The sequence below is a fragment of the Oncorhynchus clarkii genome, chromosome 19 (assembly GCF_045791955.1).
Source record: "Oncorhynchus clarkii lewisi isolate Uvic-CL-2024 chromosome 19, UVic_Ocla_1.0, whole genome shotgun sequence".
Classification (NCBI taxonomy): Eukaryota; Metazoa; Chordata; class Actinopteri; order Salmoniformes; family Salmonidae; genus Oncorhynchus; species Oncorhynchus clarkii.
Genome location: NC_092165.1, coordinates 31,060,007 through 31,077,462, shown reverse-complemented (window position 1 = coordinate 31,077,462; position 17,456 = coordinate 31,060,007). Strand labels below are relative to the sequence as shown.

The 17,456-nt window shown below is 42.7% G+C and overlaps 3 protein-coding genes and 1 non-coding gene across 8 annotated transcripts in view; all 4 read right to left on the bottom strand.

Annotated features, from left to right (window-relative positions):
* LOC139375030 (mitogen-activated protein kinase-binding protein 1-like) overlaps positions 1 to 5,644 on the bottom strand; it is a 75,675-nt gene extending 70,031 nt beyond the window's left edge. For 2 of the 4 annotated variants that reach the window (XM_071116399.1, XM_071116397.1), the window contains exon 1: positions 4,650 to 5,463. In XM_071116399.1, the coding sequence (XP_070972500.1) occupies positions 4,650 to 4,796 (147 nt within the window). In that variant the 5' untranslated portion in view covers positions 4,797 to 5,463. Of the gene's footprint in view, positions 1 to 4,649 lie in introns of all 4 variants that reach the window. The other 2 variants (XM_071116396.1, XM_071116398.1) reach the window with 2 other exon arrangements.
* An 833-nt stretch (positions 5,645 to 6,477) lies between these two features.
* On the bottom strand, positions 6,478 to 6,550 carry trnaf-gaa (transfer RNA phenylalanine (anticodon GAA)). Its single transcript has one exon. It is a non-coding gene; the product is annotated as a tRNA-Phe (tRNA).
* A 2,275-nt stretch (positions 6,551 to 8,825) lies between these two features.
* Positions 8,826 to 9,932, bottom strand: LOC139375029 (type-1 angiotensin II receptor A-like). Its single transcript, XM_071116395.1, has one exon. It carries the CDS (start codon positions 9,930 to 9,932, stop codon positions 8,826 to 8,828), a length of 1,107 nt encoding a protein of 368 aa, XP_070972496.1.
* A 2,165-nt stretch (positions 9,933 to 12,097) lies between these two features.
* The window catches only part of LOC139375028 (MAX dimerization protein MGA a), a 35,271-nt gene continuing 29,912 nt past the window's right edge, over positions 12,098 to 17,456 (bottom strand). For both annotated transcript variants that reach the window (XM_071116393.1, XM_071116392.1), the window contains exons 19-25: positions 17,332 to 17,439; positions 17,106 to 17,231; positions 15,941 to 16,052; positions 15,494 to 15,862; positions 15,182 to 15,349; positions 15,007 to 15,090; positions 12,098 to 14,894 (exon numbers count right to left, since the gene is read on the bottom strand). In XM_071116393.1, the coding sequence (XP_070972494.1) occupies positions 14,071 to 14,894; positions 15,007 to 15,090; positions 15,182 to 15,349; positions 15,494 to 15,862; positions 15,941 to 16,052; positions 17,106 to 17,231; positions 17,332 to 17,439 (1,791 nt within the window). In that variant the 3' untranslated portion in view covers positions 12,098 to 14,070. The remainder of the gene's footprint in view (positions 14,895 to 15,006; positions 15,091 to 15,181; positions 15,350 to 15,493; positions 15,863 to 15,940; positions 16,053 to 17,105; positions 17,232 to 17,331; positions 17,440 to 17,456) is intronic.

The following is a 17,456-nucleotide window of genomic DNA, read 5'->3' as shown; positions in this document are numbered from 1 at the left end:
CCTGCGGCCCAGTCTCCGAAGGGAGGGGATCATGCTCTGCTTCAGTATGTCACAGTACATGTTGGCATTCATGGTTCCCTCAATGAACTGTAGCTCCCCAGTGCCGTCAGCACTCATGCAGCCCCAGACCATGACACTCCCACCACCATGCTTGACTGTAGGCAAGACACACTTGTCTTTGTACTCCTCACCTGGTTGCCGCCACACACGCTTGACACCATCTGAACCAAATAAGTTTATCTTGGTCTCATCAGACCACAGGACATGGTTCCAGTAATCCATGTCCTTAGTCTGCTTGTCTTCAGCAAACTGTTTGCGGGCTTTCTTGTGCATCATCTTTAGAAGAGGCTTCCTTCTGGAACGACAGCCATGCAGACCAATTTGATGCAGTGTACGGCGTATGGTCTGAGCACTGACAGGCCGACCCCCCACCCCTTCAACCTCTGCAGCAATGCTGGCAGCACTCATAAGTCTATTTCCCAAAGACAACCTCTGGATATGACGCTGAGCACGTGCACTCAACTTCTTCGGTCGACCATGGCGAGGCCTGTTCTGAGTGGAACCTGTTCAGTTAAACCGCTGTATGGTCTTGGCCACCGTGCTGCAGCTCAGTTTCAGGGTCTTGGCAATCTTCTTATAGCCCAGGCCATCTTTATGTAGAGCAACAATTCTTTTTTTCAGATCCTCAGAGAGTTCTTTGCCATGAGGTGCCATGTTGAACTTCCAGTAACCAGTCAGTATAAGGGAGTGTGAGAGCGATGACACCAAATTTAACACACCTGCTCCCCATTCACACCTGAAACATTGTAACACTAACGAGTCACATGACACCTGGGAAGGAAAATGGCTAATTGGGCCCAATTTGGACATTTTCACTGAGGGGTGTACTCACTTTTGTTGCCAGCGGATTAGACATTAATGGCTGTGTGTTGAGTTATTTTGAGGGGACAGCAAATTTACACTGTTATACAAGCCGTACACTCACTACTTTACATTGTAGCAAAGTGTCCTTTCTTCAGTGTTGTCACATGAAAAGACATACTCAAATATTTACACAAATGTGAGGGGTGTACTCACTTTTGTGAAATACTGTATATATACAAATATCGGTCGATTAATCGCTATCTGCTTTTTTTGGTCCTCCAATAATCGGTATGGTGTTGAAAAATCATAAATCGGTCGACCTCTATAATCTTTTTTTAACTAACTTCGTTGCACTGACTATGCAAACACACTGGTCTCTACCCACACACACTTACACCCCAACACAAACACACACACACACACACACACACACACACACACACACTGCTGTTACTGCTCCACATATGCTACTGCTACAGCTCAGTCTCTTATCTATTCTGTTGCCTAGTCACTTTACCCCTACATACTGTGCCTTCGGAAAGAATTCAGACCCCTTGACTTTTTCCACATTTTGTTAGGTTACAGCCTTCTTCTAAAATGGAATAAATCGTTTTTTTTTCTCATCAATCTACACACAATACCCCATAATGACAAAGCAAAAACAGTTTTTTAGAAATGTTTGCTAATTTATTACAAATAAAAAACTTTAATATCATATTTAAATAAGTATTCAGACCCTTTACTCAGTACATTGTTGAAGCACCTTTGGCAGCGATTACAGCCTCGAGTCTTCTGGGGTATGATGCCAAAAGCTTGGCACAACTGTATTTGGGGAGTTTCTCTCATTCTTCTCTGCAGATTCTCTCAAGCTCTGTCAGGTTGGATGGGGAGCGTTGCTGCACAGCTATTTTCAGGTCTCACCAGATATGTTTGATCGGGTTCAAGTCCAGGCTCTGGCTGGGCCACTCAAGGACATTCAAAGACTTGTCCCAATGCCACTCCTGCATAGTCTTGGCTGTGTGCTTTCGGTTATTGTCCTGTTGGAAGGTGAACCTTCGCTCTCAGTCTGAGGTGCTCTGGAGATGGTTTTCATCAAGGATCTCTCTGTACTTTGCTCCGTTCATCTTTGCCTCAATCCTGACTAGTCTCCCAGGCCCTGCCGCTGAAAAACATCCCCACAGCATGATACTGCCACCACCATGCTTCACCGTAGGGATGGTGTCAGGTTTCCTCCAGAAGTGACACTTGTCATTCAGGCCAAAGAGTTCAATCTTGGTTTCATCAGACCAGAGATTCTTGTTTCTCATGATCTGCGAGTCTTTAGGTGCTTTTTGGGAAACTCCAAGCGGGCTGTCATGTGCCTTTTAATGAGGAGTTGCTTCCGTCTGGCCACTCTACCATAAAAGCATGATTGGTGGAGTGCTGCAGAGATGGTTGTCCTTCTGGAAGGTTCTCTCCCATCTCCACAGAGGAACTCTAGAGCTCTGTCAGAGTGACCATCTGGTTCTTGGTCACCCCCCTGACCAAGGCCCTTCTCCCCCGATTGCTCCGTTTGGCCAGGAGACCATCTCTAGGAAGAGTCTTGGTGGTTCAAAACTTCTTCCATTTAAGAATGATGGAAGCCACTGTGTTCTTGGGGACCTTCAATGCTGCAGAAATTGTTTTGGTACCCTTCCCCAGATCTGTGCCTCGACACAATCCTGTCTCGGTGCTCTACTGACAATTCCTTCGACCTCTTACCTTGGTTTTTGCTCTGACATGCACAGTCAACTATGGGACCTTATATAGACAGGTGTGTGCCTTTCCAAATCATGTCCAATCAATTGAATTTACCACAGGTGGACTCCAATCAAGTTGTGGAAACATCTCAAGGATGATCAATGGAAACAGGATGCACCTGAGCTCAATTTCGAGTGTCATAGCAAAGGGTCTGAATACTTATGTAAATAAGGTATTTCATTATTATTATTATTATACATTTGCAAAACTTTCTGAAAATCTACTTTGTCATTATGGGGTATTTTGTGTAGATTGTTGAGGATTTGTATTTACTTAGACGTTTCCACTTCCCAATAACAGCACTTACAGTTGACCGGGGCAGCTTTGAAATGTTACACACTGACTTGTTGGAAAGGTGGCATCCTATAACACGTTGAATGTCACTGAGCTCTTCAGTAAGGCCATTCTACTGCCAATGTTTGTTTATGGAAATTGCATGGCTGTGTGCTCGATTTTATACACCTGTCGGCAACAGGTGTGGCTGAAATAGCCAAATCCACTCATTTGAAAGGCTGTCCACACATTTTTGTATATATAGTGTAGCTACCTAAATTACCTCACACCCTCTCACATCGATTCAACAGTGTTACTCTCTATTTAGTCATGTTATTTTGACTCTTCATTGTTATTCACTGTTTATTTAGTCCTCGTGTCAGTATTTATTGGCTACCCGGTGGGCTACACCTGCTGTATACGGTGCATGTTTCAAATGACATTTTATTTGGAAAGGACCAGTAAGTAAGCATTTCACTGTTAGTCTACACCTACAAATAAAATGGTCTTTACTATACATGAAACCTTGTCATATTGATTACATTCTTGGACTTAAACTTCAAATGTACAGTGTTATTGTCACAGATGGAGATTTAGCCAACAAACAATCAAACTGGACAGTTCTATCTCAATCTCATCATTTAAAGACTCAATCATGGACACTTACTGACAGTTGTGGCTGCTTTGCATGATGTATTGTTGTCTCTACCTTCTTGCTGTTGCCTGTGCCCAATAATGTTTGTGCCATGCTTTTGTGCTGCTGCCATGTTGTGATGCTGCCATGTTGTGTTGCTACCATATTGTTGTCATGTTGTGTTGCTACCACGCTATGTTGTCCTAGGTCTCTCTTTATGTAGTGTTGTTTATGTAGTCCATATTTTTATTTAAAATATACTTATTTTAATCCCAGCACCCGTCCCCGCAGGAGGCCTTTTGCCTTTTTGTAGGCCGTCATTGTAAATAAGAATTTGTTCTTAACTGACTTGCCTAGATAAATAAAGGTTCAATAAAATACATAAAAAATGTTATCAACTTAACTGGGCTAATGATTTTTTCTTTTTGCTTTGTAGGGGGTTCAGTCAGGCACACGTCACGTGTGTGCCTTTGTGAGAGAGAAAACACAGGCAGCTTGTAGCCTACATGTGAATGGAAGGATCACAGCTGTCTGTGAGAGGTAGGTGTCACATGCCATGTGTGTCACATGCCATTTTCTCACGTCAACACTAAGGGAACAACACTAGGGAACAGTTCTCCTATATAATCAACTTACAGTTGCAAATATCCTAGCCTTTGTCCCTAGGAATCACTGTAACTGCAATTGGGACAGTAATATACTAGTTGTAACCAATTACTTCAAGATGAAGATATATGGAGTTAACTGCAGGACTAGGCTACTATGAGGGATGAGGATTAATGCTACGAACAACCTCCATGGGGTTGTTCTGCAAGGGGGAATAAGCCTGCATGCAATGTTCATGTTTTTGGTTTATAATCAGTGACACACTTCCCTAAATATGTAATGTTTCTGGACTCTATGAGGAGCCAGACAATTATTTCCACTGGAAAGCAATGTGCTGATCATTTAATTTTACCTGTAGATTAACGCTATTTCAATTAGGCCTATATAAACATTACCGTGATATTGCCTGGAAGGTCGCTCGTTGTGTTTGATAGCAAACCTACAAGCTGGTTATAATGGTCTACTACTGATCCTATCCACGCCGGATACATACCTTGTTACTGAGATTCTCTTTATGGTTCCGATCTTTATTTCTTCTCAATTTGATAGATGGCGAGCGGAGAAGATTTTTGATCCGACTCTTTATTGTGGAACCCTCCACCGTCATCATGAAATCTAAATTCTGACTGATCTCAGACATCGGTTGATAGAACTAGTACATGAAATCTGGGAACCAGTGGTGATAGCCAGACTAAACCAAATGTTGTTCAGCAAAATAAATACAAAGATAAAATAAACGTTAATTTGCTGTCATGCTTCCTTCTGGTTCAATGCGTTGCGTGTTATGTTGGCATGATGTGTGCGGTTCCCGTTCATTACATGCCCTGGTCTGCCTGGAAAGCTTTTCTACATGATCCGTCCTTCTTGCATTACATTCTGATCCACTGGGAGAGATATTTCTCTGGATGCATTTGGAAAAATTGTCCATGTTCCCAGATTGTCAGCAGTAGTAGCTAGCTACTTCGATGGTCGGGTTCCTGAAGACTGTCAGTCACCCCGCGGCTCCTCGTCTTGTGTCATTGCGTCCTCCGCAATGAGAACTGCCATTGGTGAAACTGGATCTGCGGCACAATACCAGTTCTTGGTTAGCTACTGCAGCTAGCCAAGCTTTCTGCCAATGTCCCAGCTGTCTCTTTCGTCCCCACATTGGGCAAGAAAGATACTGCCGTTAGCTAAACCACATGCTAAAGAAGAATATGCCCAGTGCTATTGCCTACTAGCATGCCATTCAACAACGTTAGCAAGCTAGCTAGGTACTGTAGGCTAACGTTGTGCATAGCCCCCAAGCACTGTCAGTGACATGCCAGCTAGCTAGCTACCTTGCCGCTTCTATCAATCTTTTTCTGTTTATTCCATGCAGGGTTGAATGACAACCGCTTGCGACACTTATATCTGTATTTTACTTTCCCGTTGTTGAAGAAGTTTTGGGCAGGACTGTCAGGGCAGACCTCAGTCTCGCCTCGTAGCAAGAGTCAACATTTGACAGTCATCTGTTGATTACTTTGGAAAAGCATTCTGACCCAGATCTCACCAGCAGCAGCTCACCAAGTCAATGTCGCCATCTAGTGGTTGAAATTGTCCCACTCCATTTCATGTGCAGCTCGTCCCTTTAACAGTAAATTGGTTTTAGTACTCTACACTCGAATGCACAATTTGAAAGAAAACAGTTGTTGAAAGCCGCTTTTTATTAATTTATATGTAAACAGCGAATTCTAGTCGCATTGTAAAACTTTTTCGAATATTTTATTTAAGACTTTAACCTTTTATTTACCTTTTCATCACTGACAAACACACATAACTTAAGAGTTTTAGTTTACTTTTTTTATACATTACTTAGACCTCAATTTAACAAACATGGCTTTGAAATGACATTGACAATATATTACATCTTTCCCAGACACCAATGCATGCTGGTCTTCGTAACCAGTCTGACAAACATTCCACTCATTGTACTCAGTGTCATGTGCCAAGGGGCTAGTGCTATCCGGGGTCCTTGGGACTTCCTACGCGAAACCTCAACCGCATTTTACCGTTCAACTTCGATGGGGGGTAGGGACGTTGAGTTGCTCATTGTCTTTTACATTTGATTTATTTACCCTTTATTTAACTAGGCAAATCCTTTAAGAATAAATTATTATTTACAATGATGGCCTACCCAGGCCAAACCCGGACGACGCTGGGCCAATTGTGCGTTGCCCTATGGGACTCCCAATCACGGCTGGATGTGACACAGCCCGGATTCGAACCAGGGACTCTAGTGACACCACTTGAGATGCATGCCTTAAACCACTGCGCCACCTCGGGAGCCCAAAAATATTGCCTGCCGAAACCCGGGATCGAACCAGGGACCTTTAGATCTTCAGTCTAACGCTCTCCCAACTGAGCTATTTCGGCTGGTTGTCAGAACTCTCATTAAATTGTTTCCATTACACGTGGAGACACGACCATATCATTTGAATTATAACAGTGTCAAAATCAAAAATGTTGCTGTTGGCTAGGAACGTTAATACGTTTTGTAGTTGGTATATATTTAGTTTCAGAATTTAGACCCTAGACGCGAGCTAGCCATTTTTGACAGATTGCACATTTTGACTTTGACTGTGGTAACTAGTGGAAACGGTTTCGTCTTGACAAAAATAAAACGGTTGCTGGAGAAAATAACTGACTAGTTCCAATAGTTGCGTAACCTTTGGAATGAAGGACAGCTGTGAGGTTAATCAAATCAGATCTCCTTGAGCTCTTTTTCAATCGCTTTGGTGCCATTTTCACAAGTATTCGGTGAATGTAAAAAACTTTTAGTACAAAACTCCTTGTAACACATTCGGTCTTCCATTCAAAACCTTTCATTGTGCATTCATTTTGCTTGGAGACATCTTTCACCACATACAGTAACCATTGATACAAAATATAACTTCACTGTTGAAATATAACAAACATTGGTTTAAATCACCAAAACACAACATTATGATTTCTTCTCAATGTAGTTGGTTTTAACAACCCATTAATCCAATGGCAAAAAAAATGCAAGATACATGTTGAAGGGCTGACAGTAATATGCTACAGTACTGTAAGTCACAGTACATTGCACTGTTTTCACAGGCTTTTCACTTGCACTACCCATCAAAATTGACTGAAAATCAAATGTCCATTTTTTTCTATCCCATGTGTGGGCAAACAAGGTGTGCAGACATCTTCCACAATCATATGGTAACCATGTATTGCGTTTTAAAGTATCGTAATGTTCTTGTGTGGCTCAGTTGTGAATGACACTAGTAACAACAGGGTTTGATTTTAAGCATTTACTGTAGTCACTTTGGATGAAATAATCTGCTACATAAATGGCAGGGAACATAGTATACTCCTGGCCAATGCAATTTTACTGTAGTAAAGCAGTGTGAAAACCCCCCAACGCCAATAAGAAGAGACTTGCTTAGGCCAAGAAACATGAGAAATGGACATTAGACTGGTGGAAATCTGTCATTTGGTCTGATGAGTCCAAATTTGAATTTTTGGTTCCAACCGCAGTGTCTTTGTACGAAACATAGTAGGTGAACGGGTGATCTCCACATGTGTGGTCCCACCGTGAAGCATGGAGGTGGTGGTGTGATGGTGCTTTGCTGGTGACATGGTCTGTGATTTATTTAGAATTCAAGGCACACTTAGCTGGTTATCATTTGTTTTTCACCTCCAGACTGTGTAAGGACTATTTGGCCAAGGAAAAGCAGCCTTCAAGTACTCAGCATATGTTGGAACTCCTTCAAGACTGTTGGAAAAGCATTCCAGGTAAAGCTGGTTGAGAGAATGCCAAGAGTGTGCAAAGCGGTCATCAAGGCAAAGGGTGGCTACTTTGAAGAACCTAAAATATATTTTGATATGTTTAAAAACATTTTTGGTTACTACATGATTACTACATGATTCCATTCCATTTACTTGCTATATTGTATTTACTTCGCCACCATGACCTTTTTTTTGTTGCCTTTACCTCCCTTATCTCACCTCATTTGCTCACATCGTATATATACTTGTTTATACTGTATTATTGACTGTATGTTTGTTTTACTCCATGTGTAACTCTGTCGTTGTATGTGTTGAACTGCTATGCTTTATCTTGGCCAGGTCGCAATTGTAAATGAGAACTTGTTCTCAACTTGCCTACCTGGTTAAATAAAGGTGAAATAAATCAAATAAAATGTGTTATTTCATCACTATTATTCTACAATGTAGAAAATATTACAAATAAAGAAAACCCTTGAATGAGTAGGGTGTGTGCAAACTTTTGACTGGTACTGTATATAAGTATGGTATATATTTGTATACTTTACAAACATACAATTCCATTCTATAGACTTCAAAATCTGTATATAGTAGACAAACCAAAATAGTTAGTCAATTGATTATGTTTTTTTTTTTTAAACTGCCTTTTTGATGATCTGTTTTGAGTCTTGTATTATGAGTTGTGAAAATGTACCACATACTTGTAAAAAATGTCACCAAAACAAATAAATGATTGAAGAAAAAAAAAACAGATATGAATATTCTAAGAAAGCCCAGTCTCTGGAGTGGAATGTAATAGCTGAACAGACTGGTAACCAGGCTAAATGCATGCATCATTGCCTACATTTTCTCTGCATCACTCTAGCAGCAGACAAAATGCATCTAAAAGCACATCTCAGCTCAGTTGGACTACACTGACTGAAGGAGGTCCTCCAAAATGTTTCTTTCCACTCCATGCATAATTACCCCAACAGACTCTACAACCAACAGACTCTAGTGCTTTACTGACCAGCTCCCAAAGCCCCTCTTGGATGTGGAAAATAAAGGGATCCAGAATAGCATTGAGGCAGTAGAGTAACTGGGATGACTCCACTAGGAGGTTCACAACATTGGCCACCCTACACGTATTAGTGTGGTCATACAACGTGAAGAAGATGATGCATGCTATAATATGGAGCAACTGCCCTGGTACCCAGCACACAAAGAAATTGGCTATGAAAACTGCAATCAGCCAGATGGTCTTGTACCCCCGGCCCTGCATGTTGCCTGCAGCCCACTGCTGCCGCGAATGCCTCATCCGGGCTATAATCTTCACATAGGAAGGGATGATGAGGAGCAAGGGAACAGACACCTGCACAGAGTAGTAGGATAACAGATTGTAGGTGGCTGCGCTGTACCTGAACCTTGAGGTCACCACAGTTCCACAGTAGCGGATGCCGCTCTTCCGCTCCCTGTAGTTGATGTTAGGATAGCTTAGGTAAATGAGCAGGACGGTAATGGCCCATAGGAGCAGTGAGACCAGGGCAGCGTTGCGGGGGGTGCGGACCATCCGTGACTCGAGTGGGAAGACAATAGCCAGGAAGCGGTCGGTGCTGACAACACAGATAAACATGGTGCTGGAGGTCAGACCTACAAAGTGGAGTATGTTACTCAGGATGCACAGTGAACTGCCCATGCTCCAGTCATAGTTCTCACTTACATAGATAGCCCTGGGCGGTATGGAGGCCAGGTACGCTAGGTCACACAGAGCTAGGTTCAGTACTCCGATGGAGCCAATACTCCAAGGTCGAGACGGTTTGAGGCAGATCACCAGGCTACAGACGTTTCCAAAGATACCGAGCAGTGAGAGGGTATGGTAGAATGGAGGAATGATGGTTGCAGCGTAGTTGCGGGTTGAGCTGCAGTCCTCGAAGGGGACTAAGGGCAGGGAAAGGTCTTCAATAATTGACAATGTGCTGTTTCTTCGCAATAACCAGCTGGGGACGGAGTCCTTTTCAGACATGTTCCTTTCAACAGAGTTCCTGTATCAACTGATAATTGAACAAATGTGTCAGATCAAACAATTACAAATTCAAATCATCAGTCAAATCACATTTATAATAAAATGGCAATACACTGGGAAAGACATACTCTAGAGTAAAACTCTAATTTCTGATATGAAATCACACTTTTGTAACAATAGCAATGATAATAAATGTCTTCATTCTAACATTCATAAACAACTTTGAGCAAACTTTCAGACAACATAGAAGAAATAACTGAAACGTGTATAATAAAACTGAAGTAACATGGAGATAGTTCTGATCAACACTTACCCTTGAAGAACGCAGCTGTACTTGAGAGAACCTTTTAAGTGTTCTGCAACTTTGTTCCCAGCTTTTTATCACACCATGGCATCATTACTTCAGACGATCATGGCTACGTCCCAAATCGCACCCCATTCCCTTTACAGCGCACTACTTTTGGCCGGGGCCCATAGGGCTTTGGTCAGAAATAGTGCACTATATAGGAAATGGGGTGCCATTTGGGATACGATTTTGCTACGAATTCAATTTCGCATGGGAAATTAAAGATATTGCTCGGTAATGAATAAGGTCATTAGTTTGCAATTAGATCCCATGGGTCAATTGGGAAAATGTCAGAGCTCTCTCTTCCCACATATTTAAAAAGGGCAAATGAAACCAACATGAGAAGATTACTTAGCGTTTTAACGATCAGCTACCCATGCATGTTCTTTCACAATATTCCTGTAATACCTTTTCATATATGTTCAAAGTAATACGTCCAGTTACAGTAAGTCACTCAATCTTTATAGTAATATTACTGTTCAAATCATATAACACAATGTAACTGCGTCAGAAATGTATATCTAGGCAGCCCACATTCATTGTTAGATTTTATTTCAAGGAGTCTTCATTTCTCTTATGCCAACATCCTAAACATAACGGTTATTGACACCATATAAAAATATCAGAAATACCTTTACAAAAACAACTCCATTATCAGAAGAAGAAAAACAGTCTTAAAAGTGGAAAAAAAAAGTAATTATTTACATGGCCTATTATTATAAAAACATGTATTTTATACTTTATACAGAAATTAAATCTACACTTCATGCTTCTAGCAAAGAAAAGTATTGATGCTGTTTAACAAGAGGGTTGGCTTTTAATTCTGCAAGCTTACCTCTTACCAGCATAAAAATAATTACAGCAAATGTATTTCCCCCAATTTAACAAATGGCAAATGGCACCCTATTCCCTAATAAAGTGCACTATTTTTGACCAAAAGTAGTGCACTATATAGAGAACAGTGTTCCATTTGGGACAGCCTTCTCTACTCCTATTATATAGTGAATGTCAGGGTCCGATTATTACATACATCACTAAACAAGTAAAGCTGCTCTTAAAAAGGTCACAAGGACTGCAGATTCAATGACCTATTCATCCTACAGGGACCTATTAGGATATTGCTTATTAAGTTTAGGTTGAGATTTGGCTGCAGTGCACACAGTGGTTAGTGTAGCAAACAGCGTGCCATACAAAAACAGATGAAATGTCCCTTAACTTTTAAGGCTTAATTCACTACGACCGAGAACTTTCCTTGCAACAAACACAAAGATATGACAGACAGGGCCTACTCTACTCCAATATGGAGACAGGGCCTCTGAAACAATCATATACACTCAACAGTACAGTATAGTACTATGAACACAAACAGCATCAGCACTATCGGCTATCTGTCTACAGATCATCTTGCTCTGATGGTAGATATATACTCTAAAACCAGAACATACTGGACACCCTTAAAATGTAGAGTTCCTGGTAGCTTAATATTATGCGAAATTCACTGCATCTCCTCTTTAAAATAAGGGGAAGAAAAGCAACAGATCGGGGTCCATTTTTAAGCTTATTCCTTATGATCTAAAAGGCTAAACTGATTCTAGATACACTACGTGACCAAAATGACAAACCTTAACCCTTATAAGTATGCATATACATGCTCTCCTACATACACAAACAAACACACATGACCAAAAGTATGTGGACACCTGCTCGTCGAACATCTCATTCCAAAATCATGGGCATTAATATGGAGTTGGTCCCCCCTTTGCTGCAATAACAGCCTCCACTCTTCTGAGAAAGCTTTATATATATATATATATATATATTTTTTTTTTTTTTATGTAACCTTTATTTAGGCAAGTCAGTTAAGAACAAATTCTTATTTACAATGACGGCCTACCCCGGCCAACGCTGGGCCAAATGTGTGCCGCCCTATGGGACTTCCAACCATGGCCGGATGTGATACAGCCTGGATTCGAACCAGGGACTGTAGTGACGACCTCTTGCACGGAGATGCAGTGCCTTAGACCGCTGCGCCACTCGGGAGCCCAACTAGATGTTGGAACATTGCTGCAGGGACTTTCTTTCAATCAGCCACAAAAGCATTAGTGAGGTCGGGCACTGATGTTAGGTGATTAGGCCTGGCTCGCAGTCGTCGTTCCAATTCATCCCAAAGGTGTTCGATGGGGTTGAGGTCAAGGCTCTGTGCAGGCTAGTAAAAGTTCTTCCACACCGATCGACAAACTATTTCTGTATGGACCTCGCTTTGTGCACGGGGGCATTGTCATGCCGAAACAGGAAAGGGCCTTCCCCAAACTGTTGCCACAAAGTTGGAAGCACAGAAGAATGTCATTGTATGCTGTAGCGATAAGATTTCCCTTCACTGGAACTAAGAGGCCTAGCCCGAATCATGAAAAACAGCCCCAGACTACTATTCCTCCTCCACCAAACTATGCAATGGGGTAGGTAGCGTTCTCCTGGCATCCGCCAAACCAGATTAGTCCGTCGGACTGCCAGATGGTGAAGCGTGATTCATCACTACAGAGCAAAGCGGCAAGTTTTACACCACTCCAGCGGACACTTGGCATTGCACATGGTGATATTTGGTTGTGGTGCAGCTGCTCGGCCATGAAAACTAATTTTATGAAGCTCCTAACGAACGGTTATTGTGCTGACGTTGCTTTCAGAGGCCGTTTGGAACTCAGTAGTGAGTGTTGCAGCCGAGGACTGATTATATTTACACGCAACGCGCTACAGCGGTCCTGTTTGAGCTTGTGTGGCCTACCACTTCATAGCTGAGCCGTTGTTGCTCCTAGACGTTACCACTTCACAATAACAGCACTTAGTTGACTGGGGCAGCTCTAGCAGGGCAGAAATTTGACAAACTGACTTGTTGGAAAGGTGGCATTCTGTGACGGTGCCACTTTGAAAGTCACTGAGCTCTTAAGGCCATTCTACTGCCAATGTTTGTCAATGGAGATTGCATGGCTGTGTGCTCGATTTTATACATTTGCACCAACTGGTGTGGCTGAAGTAGCCAAATCGACTAATTTGAAGAGAAAAACATGACTCCTGACTGTCAGAACAGTGTCATGTCAGTCTGCATTTCAAGTCAATACAATGTATATATTGATACAAACAAACATCTTTGGATATCCAATAGGCACGTTAGGTAGTGCCACTTATAAAACAAAACAAATGTGCAGAAGACATAAATAAAAACAGTTCTTTACAAGGATCTCAAAGGCCCTGTGTTTTAGATATATTTACACACTATGAGGTTGGATTAATACTGTGAAGTTGTGAAAATTCTGATCATGCGCTTTTAGTATAAGAGTGGTTTGAATATACATTTCTACCCATTTTGGTAGGCCTGCCTGTTGACGTCACCAGGAAATAAATAAGTTAATATACCAATAACCGCTCGTTTTCTCCTAGCAAATTTGCATAAGAAATTGCTCTTTGCTAAGAAACTATTTTTGACTGAAAACAATCATTGTAAGCTACTTAATTGTTACCAAGAAATGATTTGACAGAGATAAAAACGGCTACATTGTACCTTTAAATGTAGTTATCCCTGATTGGTTGAGCCACATAAGGGTCATATTTATTACAGCACATCGTGGCGAAACTTTTTGCAACAGAAAAACAAAAATGAACATTTCTTATTGGACAAGTTCAGGTAGAAGTCCAACCCTGTTTCAGTCAGTTTGGTGACAAATGATTACGACCCATGTGAGTAAGGGTCTTGAGGAGAGATGGCTACAACATTGACCCCGAGTTAGTTAGTGCTTAGTTCTACGTCTGAGGGTTGCTCTTTAGTCCTAGTGGGGCTAGCCTCGGCATTGGCCTCATCTGCAGTAGCGGGGGCGGGGCTAGGGCATCCCCCAGCATATCATTGGTCTCCAGCACCTTGGCCACGCCAACTTTCATCTGCAGCAGTGGAGGCGGGGTCAACGCCTTTTGAAGTACACCGTGACCTTTTGCAGTGCATGTTGGTCCTTGTGGGCTGTGCCCATTGACAATCGGAGCAGGAGCAAAACCTGTGTCTGATGGTTTCTCGTTGGATCCAGAACCCACTTTAAGGTCCTCTGCCTGTGGCACTGGCAGGCCTGGGCCTTTGGAAGCCTCATCCTGGCCTTGTCTCTCTTTCAGCCCCAGAAGGTCCTCGTCAAGTCTCAGAAACAAGGGGCTGAGGGAGCGCTCGTCATCTCCATCTCTGATGATTTCCTTCTCTGCCTGCGGTGGTGGTGGTGGTGAGGACCGGTCCGTACCAACCTCCCCAGGCTCAGTGGCTGGTTTGTGGGTGACCACTGGAAGACCACTGGGGCTGATGTTGTCTGTGGTCATCTGCTGGTTGAGGAAGACGATCTCGTTGAGGAGAGACGTCAGACTCTCGTCTTCAACGTCACCTTCTTCGTTGTCTTCGTCCTCCTCATCCGAGTTCCCGTCTGCGTCGTTGATCTTTACACCGTCTCCAGAGTGGTCCAGCTGCTTCCCCAGCACCTCCCCGTCCTCCAGTCCACTTCCCTTACCCTTCACTGGAGATGGCCTCCTCGGAGCTCCCCCTGACACACGTGGAGGGGCTTTGACCAGTGAAATCACATTGGCGATATGAGGAACTGAAAAATAGGAAACAAAATAAAGGTTTTGTCTCAATGGCATAACATTCAGCTAACCTAATCAGATTCATAGATATCTACATCCAAGCGGTGAAAACGTGTCGGAAGTTACCTCCCCTGTTGAGGATATTACGAGGTGGAGTGAGAGAAATGGGTTGTGACATTGAGGGGATACAGATGGTAACTGAAGCGACACCTAAAAAAAGAAATTTAAGAAGAATCAGAATCAAAATCAACAAAAAAAAGTGGTATGCAACTTTGAGTACATTGAGTCACTGAAAGCCTACCTGGTATTAGAGACTGTTGCATTTCGATTCCAGTGACACGTCCTACCGGCAGCAGAGAACTGGCAGGCTGCATTGTGCTCTTAGTGATCCCCTGCTGAGATGGTATCACTCCCCCCACTATAGACAGCATTTGAGGAGGGAGAAACCGAGCATGAACAGGTGGGGAATCTGTTGGGGAGGCAGAAAAACAAAATGCAAATTATTGACAGTGCTTTATTTCTTCCCATGGAAGTTCAGTCTCTAGATCTGCAGTCAGCCTGACCCATTTGGTGCAGCTAGACAGCAACACGGTCAGAGGGAGGGGTGACTTACCTAGGGGAGGTTGTGGTTTCCTGCGAGACAGGATGTTAGGTCTTGTCCTTTCACCTGGAGAACGACACGTTGAGAGGGGTTTCCTGGATGGTGGGGAGATGATGGGACTTGTCTTGGGTTGTTTGGGTGCAGGCTGTGGGGGGATAGAGTGTGGGACAGGGGTGGGTACCACCTTTAACTTCAGACCGGGAGCCAGGGATTTTGGCTTAGGCTGTTGAGTGCTGCTGGGTGAGATGGCTTTATTGGGTAAGACTGATGACGAGGGGGCTGAGGACGCCGCTCTCCGCTTCCCTTTGAACATCACGTCCATGTTCTTCTGTTTGGTAGAGATGTCCTGAAGTTTCCTGAGGATGAGCTCCTCTGTCTTTCCTGTAGAGAGACAGCAGGCCAGTGTTACCGGAGGAAGAGACTGGAGAGGAGACGATAGTCAAATGTAAGGCCCATTACCAGATTTCTGGGAGATTTTCTTGATATAAGCAGCTCGTTCTTCGGTCAGCGCACTCTTCAGTTTTTCCAGGCGTTCGCATTTGTCTCTCAGGTCAATGACTTGTTTTCGGGCCTGTTAAATAACAGACAATACTTGGTATCATTTATTGAAGAGGTTACTTACTAAATAAAACTTGATGCAGTTCTGGGAGGTACTGTATGTCACAAGGCAGCGGCAATGAATTAGTCTGCTAACTTCCCTGAATATGACAATCATTTCCTAAACAAAATCATCAAGAAGAATTGAAATGGCCATAGCTTATTTTACTTAACACTCCCAACAATCAATATTGAAAGTCTCACTCCAGTCTCCTTTTCAGCTCGTTGATCACCTAATTTACTTAACAAAAGGCACATCTTAATAAGTGGACCAAGTATCATCATGACATGGCAGAAGAGGGGTGAGCTTTTCCTCGTTTGTTCTCTACTGCTCCTCTGTTGTTCCTCAAGCAAGGAGGGATGCCGATGACATCACGAATCCCCATCAGACCAACTCCTTGAAGTTTGCAGTTGTGTCCCAAAAATATATATAATTTTTTTTTTTTACCCTTTAGTGCGTGTACTTTACTGTATCTATACCTGGGAAAGGTTTTTCAACAGTAAATGTTTTAGAAAGTAAAACATTTATAAAAAATATATCTTTTTTTTTTTAATCGCTGGAGGACGTATACATTTGATTAAAGTTGTATCATGTTTATTATGTTTTATTGAACCTTTATTTAACAAGGCAAGTCAGTCGAGAACAAATTCTTATTTACAATGACGCCCTACACCGGCTAAACCCTCCCTTAACCCGGACGACCCTGGGCCAATTGTGCGCCGCCCTATGGGACTCCAAATCACGGCCAGTTGTGATACAGCCCAGGATCGAACCAGTCTAGCACTGAGATGTAGTGCCTTAGACCGACCGCAGTGCCACTTGGGAGTAATATAATGGCATCCATGTAATGTGGATACATACACCACCTATTGAAATGTACCGTATGGCATGGTAAATCATGTGATACAAGAGTTCTCTGGAGAGCGTAGGCAAGCACTGAGGTGTTATGGGTCCTATGGGCACTGGTCAAAAGTAGTGCACTATATAGGGAACAGGGTGACATTTGGGATGCATCGGTAGTCTTACCTGCCCTAGGATGAAAACATTAGTAGGTGCCGGGTTGCCAAGGTCCAAAGTCTCTATCAGGGCTTTAAAGCTCTTCCGAAACTCAGTACAGCGTTGTCTCTCATATTTGTTGTGCAAGTTCCAGTGCTAATGGCAACATTGAACCAAAAAGACCGCAAATTACAACCATGGACACTGAAATCACAGCATAACCATATTTGAAGGAAGGAATAAAAGGTTGTTCCACCTCTTTAGTGCGTTTTTCCTTCAATTGTGGAGTGGTGTTCTTCTTTGCATTGTCCTCCACACTCTCAATGTCCACAGGCTCATCCTCTAGCAAGCTTTCCTCCACATCCTGAAAGACAGATGAGT

Coding starts and splice junctions, on each gene's coding strand:
- LOC139375029 (XM_071116395.1), bottom strand. CDS start 9,932: ATGTCTGAAAAGGACTCCGTCCCCAGCTGGTTATTGCGAAGAAACAGC.